The 13,502-nt window shown below is 39.4% G+C and overlaps 1 protein-coding gene across 1 annotated transcript; it reads right to left on the bottom strand.

The window, feature by feature from the left end:
• Positions 1-372: 372 nt before the first annotated feature.
• LOC148770097 (uncharacterized) lies at positions 373-702 on the bottom strand. Its single transcript, XM_088818979.1, has one exon. The coding sequence runs from the start codon at positions 700-702 to the stop codon at positions 373-375; it is 330 nt and encodes a 109-aa protein (XP_088675105.1).
• Between the last annotated feature and the right edge of the window lie 12,800 nt (positions 703-13,502).

Raw genomic sequence — 13,502 nt, forward strand, 5'->3', positions numbered from 1 at the left:
GACCCCCCAGACCGCGATACAGAAATCTGGATCGCGATCTGAGTCCTCGGTTTTTTTTCTTCTGTATAACACCCCATGTCGCGATACGCCATGCTGGATCGCGATCTGGTTCCTCTCCAAATTTTCCACTCTAAGAGCCCCCAAATCGCGATACGAAAGGCTGGATCGCGATCTGGGTCCTGTAATCTGCCAAAATATTTGAAATTTAAATGGGTGAGATTGAGATATTGAACCCTAAAATATAAAAATGCAAAAGAGGCTAAAAAGCAAAGACGAAAGCATGAACAAAAGGAAAATGACAAAAAATGAGCAACAATGGGGTGCCTCCCATTTAGCGCTATTTTACAGTCGACGGCTCAACTTCGTTTGGATTTACTGGGAGAAAATCAGTGCGACACACTCCACTTCCTCGGGAGAACCATTTGGGTTGTAATGCTTCACCGGTTGCCCATTCACTTTGAACGATGGACCGTCTCGTCCTCGGATCTCGATAACTCCTTGTCGGGTTGCGCTCAGGACTACAAATAGTCCTGACCAACGGGACTTGAGCTTACATGGGAATAGTCGTAGTTGAGAATTGAATAGCAGGACTTGGTCACCTGCCCGGAACTCTGGCTTTGTAATACTTTTTTCATGCCACTTTTTCGTCTTTTCTTTGTAAACCTTGGCATTATCGTAACCATCGTTTCTGAACTCCTCCATCTCGTTGATTTAAAGCAATCGATGATCGCTAGTAGCTGTTTGATCGAAATTGAGCTTTTTGACGGCCCAATAATCTCGGTGCTCCAATTCCACTGGCAGGTGGCACGCTTTCCCAAACACAAGTTTGTACGTAGACATTCCAATCGGTGTCTTGAATGCGGTACGATAGGCCCAAAGTGCATCATCGAGCTTCAACGCCCAATCTTTTCGGTTCGTGCTCACGGTCTTTTCTAGAATCTGTTTGATTTCTCTGTTTGACAACTCAACAAGGCCATTCGTTTGCAGATAATAAGCCAACGCAATTTTGTGTCGGATCCCCAACTTATTCGTGAAATTACTGAGCAGTTTGTTGCAAAAGTGGGATCCTTCATCGCTAATGAACACCCTTGGTGTCCCGAACCTCGAGAATATGTTATTGTGGAAGAATTTGAGGACCGTACGAGCATCGTTGGCAGTGGTGACAATTGCTTCGACCCATTTGGACACGTAGTCCACGACAAGCAAAATGTATAACTTCCCGTTCGAATGAGGAATTGTCCCATGAAATCTATTCCCCAAACATCGAAAAGCTCCATCTCTTGCATGTTGTTCAGTGGCATTTGGCTTTTGTTGGATAGATTCCGTGTCCGTTGGCATCGATCACACCGTATCACGAACTCGTAACTATCTCGGAATAGGGTTGGCCAAAAGAAGCCTGGCTGCAGAACCATGGCGGCTGTGCGAGATTCCCCGTGATGTCCACCACAAGGTGAAGAGTGGCAATGTGTGACTATCTCGCATATTTCGGTTTCCGTAACACATCTTCGGATGACTTGATCGGGGCTGGTTTTGAAAATCAATGGCTCGTCCCATAGAAAGAAACGATTGTCGTGAAGGGATTTTTTCTTTTGGTGATAAAAAAGACCGTGAGGAATGATTCCACTGGCCAAGAAGTTGGCCACATCAGCATACCACGGAGTGTGAGTACTAATGGCGAGCAATTGCTCGTCTGGGAATGATTCCTGAATATTTCCTTCGGCTGGAACTTCGTCAAGTATAAGTTTGGAAAGATGATCTGCTACCACATTTTCGCTCCCCTTTTCATCTCTGGTCTCCAAGTCGAACTCTTGGAGTAGTAGTATCCATCTGATGAGTCGGGGTTGGGCGAACAAATATCGAATAACTGCGTGGTCGGAGTAAATGATCACCTGAGAGCCCAAAATATACGGTCTGAACTTGTCAACGGCATAAACAACTACAAGCATTTCTTTTTCAGTCGTTAAATAGTTCTTTTGTGCCTGGTCAAGTGTACGACTGGAGTAGTAGATGGCTTTGAAGATTTTTTCCCTCCTTTGTCCCAATACTGCACCTACAGCACAGTCGCTCGCTTCACACATGATCTCGAATGGTTCATCCCAATTGGGAGTAATCATAATCGGTGACTGGGTTAGCTTCTCCTTGAGAAACGTGCAAGCCGGCAAATAAGCAGAATCGAAATCAAAGACGGCTTCCTTCTCAAGCAAATGACATAATAGTTTTACAATTTTCGAGAAATCTTTAATTAATCTACGGTAAAACCCAATCCACCTCAAGACCCTTTTTGTAGACCTTGTGACCTAGAACAATACCTTCACGAACCATAAAATGACATTTTTTCCCAATTTTAAACAAGGTTTGATTTTGTACATCTTTTCAAAACAAGTTCTAGATTGTGCACACAAAGATCGAAAGACGATCCAAACAAAGAAAAATCATCCATAAACACCTCAAGAAATTCTTCTACCATATCATGAAAAATAGAGATCATACATTGTTGAAAGGTAGTAGGTGTGTTACACAAACCGAAACGCATCCTACGAAATGCAAAAGTACCGTAGAGGCAAGTAAAAGTAGTTTTCTCTTGGTCTTCCGGGGCGATTGAGATTTGATTGTACCCCGAATAACCATCTAGAAAACAGTAATACTCGAAACCTCCTAGCATGTCTAGCATTTGATCGATAAAGGGAAAGGGGGAAATGGTCTTTTCTAGTTGCTGCATTCAATAATCTGTAATCAAAGCATACACGCCACCCAGTGACTGTCCTAGACGGAATAAGTTCATTTTTATCATTCACAATAACCGTCATCCCACCCCTCTTTGGCACAACCTACACCGGACTGACCCACGGACTATCAGAAATTGCTTAAATCATACCAGCGCCTAACAACTTTAAGACTTTTTTTTTACTACCTCTTTCATTGACGGGCTTAACCGCCTCTGAAGGTTGGACTGATCTTGGTTTATAAACGTCTTCCATTAGAATTTTATGTTGGAAAAATAGACGGGCTAATTCCCTTATCCTCAATAGACCAACCTATAGCCGACATATATTCCCTCAGGACTTCCAATAGTGTGTTTGTTTCGGCCTCCCTCAAACTAGAAGAAATGGTCACTGGATAAGTCTTGTCTGCTCCAAGAAAAGCATAACAAAGATAATCCGGTAGTTGTTTCAATTCCAGTACGGGGGCCGTTTTCACACTAAGTGGTATCTCGGGGATGATTCCTACCTCGTCTATGCCCAAAATGTCGGCACATTCAAGAAACAACACACAATCAAGCACATCATTTTCAATTGGAGTTTCAGGGGAGGCAGAATGCAAATCAATAGAGTTAACAATGCAGTGCTCAACAGAATCACATAATTCATACAAATCAAAAAATAAGGAAACAAGTTCCTCGATCACGTTTATTCTACTACAATGCTCAACATGCTCAGAGTGTTTAAATGCATTTATCAAATTAAAAACAACCTCTTCCCCATTCACCATAAGTTTCAAAGATCCTAATTCCATATCAATCATCGCCTTACGAGTTGCTAAGAATGGACGACCTAAAATGAATGGTGCTTCATCATCTTCAGGCATTTCAAGCACCACAAAATCAACAGGCAAAATGAATTTAACTACTTTAACTAGCACATCTTCTACAATCCCATCGGGATATTTCAACGAACGATCAGCTAATTGTAAAGTCATGCGAGTGCGGTTCAAATTTCCAATGCCCAGTTTTAGAAACACAGACATAGGCATCAAATTAATACTTGCCCTCAAATCACATAAAGCTTTATCGAAAGTAGAATTTTCAATGACACAAGGAATAGTGTAACTCCCTAGATCTTTCTTTTCTGTGGTAGATTCGACTGAAGAATGGCACTGCAAGTTGCCGTCAGTGTCACTGGTGTGTCTTCTTCGATTCGTATTTTCTTGGATAGTACTTCCTTCATGAACTTGGTGTAGTTTGGCATTACCTCCAAGGCTTCTGCAAAAGGGATGTTGATTCGAATTTGTGTTTGATCTTTTCGATGAACTTCTTTAATTGATCCTTGAACTTCTTCTTTTTCAATATTTCTGAATAAGGGGTAGGAGTTATCAGAAGAGCAGGATTATCAGGGAAAGAAATGTTATTGGGCTTACTAGCCTCATTTGTACTACTCCCTGAAATGGTGATTTCCGGCTCGACCGGGATCGGTTGTACAAGTGGCCTTGGTGACTCGTCTGTCGGATAAGGAGGATCGGTCATTTGCAAACCCACTTCGGGTGGTTATGGCTCGACAACTTTCTTTTGGAATGACTTCGGTATTGCTTGGAAATCCAACCTTTGCCATCGTGGACATGGATTGGGCGATTTGCCCTATTTGTTTTTCCATGTTCTACATTGTTGACTTTGTTAGAGTAGGTGACCAACAAGCCAACTTGTGGCTGTGGTCTTTCCATTTATTATTGTAATAAACAAACCTTTTTCGTATTACTGATAAAACACCTTGGCATTATATATATTTGTCCCTTTGTCACAAGCATAGATATAGTCCTTACAGTTATTACAAGTACTAGTAATTGATCGTTAGGATCGTGAGATATTTACTTTAGTATTATAACTGTTAAATGTGTTCCTAGTCGAAGGGTTACGCCACCAATGAGGATATCGGCCTTTCCCATTAAGAGACTAGCACTTAGTGTATGTGTAATGCATCTCATCAGTAAGCGGTATTGTGATATCGGCATGCATAAGTGGGTGCTTGTAAGTGGACGAGTTCACTGAACTCCCTAACCCTAGAAATCTCTAAGTGGTTCTCAATAATCGAGTAGAGATATCTATGGTATAGTTGTACACCATTAGTCCTTATGACCTAGACATCATCGTGACTTCACTAGAGGACCAGCTGTATCGTGACTTGTCCATGAGTTCCACCGAGAACCGCCCCAAGAGCCAGTGTTCGTGCTGTCCGAAAACTAGTGGGAGGTCTGTGCATTATAGTCGGAGATTAGATTGCTAGAATAGTCTTGAATTTCCTGTGTGTTCTCATAGTTTGTAATCTCTAAAGTCTCTGGCCAGAGCTGACTAAGTGATGATTAAGGAATTCGATTATCTAAGTCATGCAAATAACGATTACAACACTTAGAACGATCGCACGATTATTGAACTACTAAGGAGGTCTCGATGAACTAATGCCTCTAGTTCAATCGGGACATATGAATCGAAGGGATCGTACTGTACGCTAACTATATCAAAAGGTTCTTGCAGGCACTTCATTTGTATCTTGGGAATCATGACGCGTAGTTGCTAGACGTCAATCTTGATTCGTTGGGTGATTAAGGTGAAACGAGCTTCATCTTTATCGTAACTCTAAGGAACGAGTTTTGACCATAAAGGGTTATGGGCCCACGGCTAGCTTACACCTGAACCATCGAGGGTCACACTGCTCGTGCACATGAGATCTTTGAATAAATGGTCCCTGAACTCCCTCACCCTAGAAATCTCTAAGTGGTTCTCAATAATCGAGTAAAGATATCTATCGTATAGTTGTACATCATTAGTCCTTATGACCTAGACATCACCGTGACTTCACTAGAGGACCAGCTGTATCGTGACCTGTCCCTGAGTTCCACCGAGGACCGCCCCAAGGGCCAGTGTTCGTGCAATCCAAAATCTAGTGGCAGGTCCGTGCATTGTAGTCGGGGATTCAATCGCTAGAATAGTCTTGAATGTCATGTGTGTTCTCATAGTTTGTAATCTCTAAAGTCTCTGGCCAGAGGTGACTAAGTGATGATTAGAGGATTCGATTCTCTAAGTCATGCACGTAACGATAACAACACGTAGAATGATCGCACGGTTATTGAACTACTAAGGAGGTCTCGATGAACCAATGCCTCTAGTTCAATCGGGACATCAAATCGAAGGGATCGTACTGTATGCTAACTATATCAAAATGTTCTTGCAGGCACTTCATTTGTATCTGGGGAATCATGACGCATAGTTGCTAGACGCCAATCTTGATTTGTTGAGTGATTAAGGTGAAACGAGCTTCATCTTAATCGTAACTCTAAGGGACAAGTTTTGACCACAAAGGGTTGTGGGCCCACGGCTAGCTTACACCTGAACCATCGAGGGTCACACTGCTCGTGCACATGAGATCTTTGAATAAATGGTCAGAGACAAAAAAAAAAATTATATTTGCATGATTGGAAGTCAATATGATTGGGTCCAACATTCGTAATTTGGAATTATGAATGAGAATAAGAAAAGGAAAAGAATAGGCGCACATCTTAGTGGACTTTCTAAATCCGGAAGTTTCCAAATTTAGAAAGTGCACTAAATTAGGGTTTCCACTTTTAGAAAGTTGGAAATTGAGAATTGGCACTCGTAATCACGAGGACATTATAAAGATTCCGAAAATTTAATTGTTACAATTTTCCGATCATTGAAATTGAGAGAGAGCGAGCGAGTAAAAGAACTAACGAACTTAAGCTGTTGGGCTCGGTCCAACTTAAGCCCGTTAGGGCTTTTATGCAAGACTCTATAAATACTTGATTTATAGGTCTTGCACACACACTTGAACACACAACCCTAATCACGAAACCCTAGCCGCCCCTTCTCTCTCTCTCGGCCGATCCCCCCACGGCCACCGCCGCCGCTGCCGTCGCCAATTTGCCGGAATCGGCCACCCCTTGGCCAATCCTATTGGTAGTTCTTTTTCTATGTTTATTCTTTCCGTTTATTCTAACTACTGCGTGCCTAGTGCCACGTTTTAGTAGATCGAAGTATACGAGGTGAAATCCGAGAGGAGAAAGGTCGAAGAATCAAGGAGCAACCGTACGCCGTCGCCGCCGCCGTTCGCGCTGTTGCCGCCGCCGCTGCCCCGGATTGCACGGATTGGTTTTCGTGGCAATCTTGCTTCGTTTCGTGCGCCTACCTCACGCTTCAAGAGGTAAAGTTTCGAATCCGTAGTTAGTGGATTCGATTTAATTTATATTAAATTTGTATGTTCGTATCGTAAGTATATTGTATGAATTTATGTATATTAAGTGATTACATGAAATTCGTTCTTTACTCCGAGCATGATTAATTGGTTTAATGCGAGCATGCTAATTGATTCAATATCGATTAAATAAATTGCATGTATGTTGTTTTTAATTTCGCTGGAAGCGCAAAGGTACGCAATTAATTGTTTATGATTATCGGGCATGTGATTATGTGTTTTAAATTCGTTTAATTTGCATAATTTTTTTGTTTTCCGCTGCGTACACGTGTCCGATTGCCAACAGACTTCAGGCCCTCCATCTTCTGTTCTTGTCAGTGAAGACGCTTGTCATATGTCGGCCCTCGTTGCTCTCTTTGATGGTTACAATAGGAAGGTGGTTGGAGAGCATTCTTTGGATAGGCGTAGGAGAAGTTCTCGTGATTCCGAATCCCCGGGTAGTAGTGAGTAGGGGTTTGATTCTGATTGTTGTTTCCCCGAATATTGTTGAATCGGTAGTTCATAAAGTGTGCCTGCTCCCAATCGTCGTCTGTGGCCTTTGAAGTACTTGCAGCTGCTACTTGTTCGGCCTGTGGCCCTCGAACTGATAATTGGGCGACCTGATTTGAAAGGGTCGCTAACTGTGCTGATAACGAGGCTAATGGATTGAGTTGGTGTACTCCGGCCACCTTTTGTGTACCACCTCATTCGGACGGCCAGTGGTAAGCATTCTCACACATTCGCTCGACAATGTCTCGAGCGTTTATGGGAGTCTTGTTTTGCAACGATCCACCTAACGCAACATCGACTAGAGATCAGGCAGGATGATCGAGCCCATTGTAGAACAACTCCATTTGATCCCAGGAGTTGAATCCGTGTTGAGGACATTGTCGTAATAAGTGTTAGGATAGTAGACTAAAATTCTCGCTTTTAGCTACATAATTTTATTGTTGAATTAATAAAATAGTTTATTATCATTTTATGAGAATATGCACTAGGGTATCCAATGCATTTAACTGATTGTTTGTCAATTAATTAAAAGCATAAGTCTAATATTCTAATAGTATTCGAGATGGTGTGCTACGGCGCACATAAAGATCATTTCAAAAGTTCGTTTAGAATATAAAGATAAATGTTGACAATCTAGATGGAAATGGACTCACCATTGGTAAAAGATTGTAGCACAATATTTAGGTGATTGGTCTTGATCACAGTAAACAGAGAATAACTTTTGTAGTTATTGTTTTGACTTATTGTGCTAGCACGCCCGGCATGTGTTGAACCGGACAAGGTGAAATAATTGTTTCATCACTGTTCACAATGAGATTGTATTATTTCTAGTTGACGGTAAATTACTTACTCTCTTAATCCCTAGAAATTAACGTACATATTTAATTGATGATTTCTACTTTGATGTCACAATGGGAGAGATTCCTATATTGAGTCAAATGGCCCCCGGTGCGTTGGGTAGAGACATTAAGAATTAATAAGTGGAAATTAATTATCGAAAGGAATCCACATCTCTGAAATATGGGATTGATAATAACCCTTGAGTAGCTTATAAGATTTATTTATGCCAAGTCCTGGCCAGGTGGATTTTGTATCCGACATACTCAAATAAATTAACCGGGTAAGACTCATGAAAAGAAACCATTTAATTTATTTAGCAGTGAATAAATTATTTGGTGGTTATAAGATATCTTAACGTGGGGAGAATCTAAGTAATGATCGACCGGAGTTCGAATGTTATATTTTAGAATATAAACGGGAGTTCAATAATTATTTGGTAGTAGAAAATAAATAATTATTTAATGATTAATTAAATGAATTCTTGTAAGAGTTTGGATTTAATTAATTATTAGTTGCCCGATTTATATTTTCTTCCTTAGTCCCTATTGTAGCCCAACGGATTTTCTAATTAATCGAGAAAATAAAGTTCAACCAATTTATATATTGGAATTAATATAGCCGAAAATTAAGTCCCCATTGGACTTCAATTTTCGACTATATAGAGTTATAGAAGCATTGAGATTTGTTTCCATGTAATCATCTCTATGTGTGACTCTAATTCCTTGTGGTATATATAATATTAGAGATAAGGTTGATGAGAAAAAAGAATAATGCAACACGCCTATTTACGTTTCGGAGAAGAAATTTTTTCTCTTCTTCTTTTCTCTCTAAGTTTCTCGATTATAGATTTAGATTTGTTCTAGTACAAGTCCACCCTTGTAGAAGAATTATTAATCCGGGATATATACAATAGAGGATTATAGGTTTTTAGAGCAAACTATTATTTCCGAAATTTCTGAGCAGTTCTGCGAAGAAATTCACCATAAATCAATATTTCATCCAATAGCCTTGAAATTTATACAGTAGATTTCTAACCCATAGTTATATAATACTTCCGAAGGGTTTCCCCATCAGATTAACCATCCCGGAGATATAGGAGAAGGAAGAGCGCTGTAAATTTCTGGACAGCGGTTTTTCGAGGATTGAAGGTTTGGTGTGGATCCTCATTCGTGTGCCGAAGATAGAAACGAATCTGCTCACGAAAATTGTAAGTTGGTAGATTAGACTTATTCCTCTTTAAATGAATCTAATCAAAGCATGTTAATAAAATTAAAATCGACTGATCTAGAACCTCTTGCGAATTTTCATTGACTCCTGGGCTTCACATCCCAACAGTAAGTCCTTGAACCTCTCCCATGACTCGTGCATCGGCTCTTGGCTCATCTGTCTGAAGTTGCCTATATCTCTTCGTAGATGTGCTGTCTTCGAGGGTGGAAAGAATCGTGCCAGAATGGCTTGTGATAATTCTTCCCAACAGGTAAGTGATCCGGGATTAAGACTCAGAAGCCAAACTCTTCGCTTTGTGTCTAACAAAAAATGAGAATAGCTTCAACCGCATGGCATCATCAGAAACACCGTTAACTTTGATTGTGTCACAAATCTCCAAGAAATTGGCAAGATGGAGATTCGGATCTGTAGTCGCTGCTCCAGAGAATTGGTTCGCCATGACCATGTTGATGAGCCTCATTTTTAGCTCAAAGTTGTTTGCGGCTATCGTCGGTTTCCTGATTCCGGAATAGTTCTCATCCACAGTTGGCATTCGGTATTCTCGCATTGTTCGCTCGGGTGGTAGGTTTGGTCTTGGTTGCTCGAGATCTTGTCCTGGCTCTCGATCGTACTCAAAGGCCAGATACTGTGGATTTAATTGATCGTCGGCCATTGGTTCACTTTGTTGTTTGCGCGTGGCCCTTCGTCTTCGAAATGTCCTTTCAATCTCGAGATCGTAAGGTATGATTTTCAAATTTAGATAGCCCCTAACGGAAGTGCTTAATGAGAGGTTGCTCCAAGACTTTTTATATTTTTGACATAAAACCATTAGTTTTAGGGGCTATATGATAAACACCCCTTGTTCAATTTTGACTTCTTGATAAATCCATTTTTTTAATTGATATTTGTAACCCAATTGACTCGAATTATTCAAAATACCCCTATTTAATATTACTGAAAATTATCATATTATATTATTTTGAAAAACCCATTATTTCTTTGGTAGATATGGAAATCCCCTATTTTATCCCCACGCCATCCCCCAATTCTCTCCTCTATCACGCCATTTCAGTGTATGTTTATATCATTTTTTTTAAACGTTTTTTTTTTATCAATTAAAAAATATTGTTTTTTTTTTTATTTCACTTTTTTAAATGGTTCATATTTAAAAAAAAATGAAATCCACTACATACTCATCGAAAACTACTAAATTTATCGAAAACCACTATGAAATTAAAGTAAAAAATTACTATAAAATAGGGACTATTAGCCATAACCCCCTCTAGTATTTTTTTTAATAAGGGTGGATCTACCTACTGTTGGTGGTAATACCTCACGCAAGTGCACGTATCGTACAAGTAATAAAGTGGATTTTTAAGTCCAAGTATCGATCATGTTGGGTGCTAAATACCTAACACGCAAGTGCACGTATCGCAAACAAGTAGTAAAAGTGGACTCGTGAGAGTCGGATGTCGATCCCACAGGGAATACTCAAATTATCTAATCCTAAGTACCAAATTCTAACAACTATGATTTTTATCCAGCCTACGCAAGTTTGTCAAATTAAATCAATTAAACAATTAAACTAATTATGAAAGCAATTAAACACGAGAAAATATCAATAAAAACGGACCTAGGATTTTATCTTCCCCCTATGCAAGAATTGCTCACCCAAAACCCCTCAATTATGAAATATATGATACATGATTATTAACCCGAGACACTAATTTACTCATAACCCGCTGTCGCGTGTATTATGAGTCTATTATTCATAAACAGTTCACTATATGTCTATGCAAACAAATTATGAATAAAGCATTAACTAACAAGTCTCGTAATTGGCTACCTAAGGTGATATCTGTATGTCTACGACACCACATGCAATTGACACACTCATCCGGTGAAAAACTACTCGAAGGTTCTTATACTTACCGTCTAATTATCAAAATAGCTCTGTCGAGTCAATCCCAATAATCACAGATAAAACACATAAATTGATCAAGTTCATGCACTAACAATCATAACAAGTAGAAGAAATAATCATAATATCATAATTGCATAATCTCAAGAAAAGGGGTTCACCATCCCAACATAGGGTTCCAACAAAATCCTAGATTAAAAGCTTAGCTACTCGTAATTCTTATGATAAATAAAATAGAATTAATAAAAGAAATAAGAAAAACTATGCTTGAGTCTTCGTTGATCTTCGTTCTTCGCGTTTTGTGGTGTAAAATTTCGTCCATATGGTGTTGAAAGTTGTTGCTTTTATAGGCTTTTCTTGATAAGGAAGTAGTAGAAACCTAATAGGAATCAATTTCCGCCACTTTCCTTCATCAGGATTAGTTCGTCGATTTGTGCCATGTTGGAGTCCGAATTTTGGAATGTGATGCGATCTCTTGTGTATCATAAGATTTCTTTACTGAACGTAAGAAAACTCTTGTTTATTATTTCTCTTCATTATAAAACCCTAGCACAAAACGACTATTTAAAGATAATAAAACCCTAGAATCCTAATCTAACTAGAAAAGATAATTACCTAGACTAATAAAATACTTAATATATATCCTAACCTAAACACACGGCTATGTATATAATAAACCTAACAAACTATTCTAATTAATTAATAATAAAAATACTAACTATCTAATAATTAAACGATATATATTAATATATCGTATCAAACCACCCCTCTTGAAATGAACCTTGTCCTCAAGGTTCGAGCCAATTTGGTCCCTCTCCTTTGCGTTTCCACCTATGTTTGACTTCATCGATTTGTTCATCGACTTGCTTCCGAACTAACTCCAAAAAACACGATGAAAAATTGAGCTCTTTTCCAAAGATGAACCTATCTGCCCGACTTAAATTTCTCAATCTCTTTCCCGCAAAATCGACCGACAAATCGACCTTCTCAATTGCCTTTTCAAATTTCATCTCCTTCACAATCAATATCATGCTTTTATTTTTCTCAGTCGTCTTTACAGATCCGGCCTCATTCAAAGTCACCAAATCTTGTTCGTCTCCTTTCTTTTGCACACCATGGAAATCTCCCAATATCCACTTTAGTTCTTCGTTCTCTTCCTTAGTTAATTCCCCGTCTTCGTCCCAAATTACCTCAAGTGAATCCGATAATTCATCTTTCGGCGAACTCACAAAAAATTGGGGTTCTTCGAAAAATTCATCGTCGTCCTCTTCCTCTTCCTTTTGCGGTAGGCTTGGCATTAGCGGCGGCAGTGGATCTTCGAAAAAGTCATCGTCGTCCTCGTCCTCTTCCTCCGGCGATAGGCTCGGCGGCGGCGGTAGTGTGGCGGCGGTGGCGTTGGCGGTGATGGGCGGCGGTCCCTTCGGCTTTGATGATGGCGTTGACGTCGTCCTTGAGTTTGTTCGAGCAATTTCTGAAAATTAATCCGTAATTGCTCTACGGATTTTTCCAATCGCTCCAACCGTCTTGTTTCTGACATCATATTTTTCACAAAGTTTTGATGTGATCTCAACTTTGCTCCAGCGTAGCTTTGATGTAATCGCTGCCTTGCTAACGAAGCGTTGGTGTTAATCGCAACTTCGCTCTGATACCAATTGATGCGATCTCTTGTGTATCATAAGATTTCTTTACTGAACGTAAGAAAACTCTTGTTTATTATTTCTCTTCATTATAAAACCTAGCACAAAACGACTATTTAAAGATAATAAAACCCTAGAATCCTAATCTAATTAGAAAATATAATTACCTAGACTAATAAAATACTTAATATATATCCTAACCTAAACACACGGCTATGTATATAATAAACCTAACAAACTATTCTAATTAATTAATAATAAAAATACTAACTATCTAATAATTAAACGATATATATTAATATATCGTATCAGAATGTTGTGTAAATAAGAATTGTAGCCCTTGAAATTAGCTTTCCAATGCCATCAAAATCACCTAATTTGGAGTTCTTATGAGAGAGATATGCTCGAAATGGTGGACACTGTCAAAGCTGT

This window comes from Erythranthe guttata, chromosome 6, assembly GCF_056151865.1.
Source record: "Erythranthe guttata isolate IM_541 chromosome 6, IM_541, whole genome shotgun sequence".
Taxonomy (NCBI): domain Eukaryota; kingdom Viridiplantae; phylum Streptophyta; class Magnoliopsida; order Lamiales; family Phrymaceae; genus Erythranthe; species Erythranthe guttata.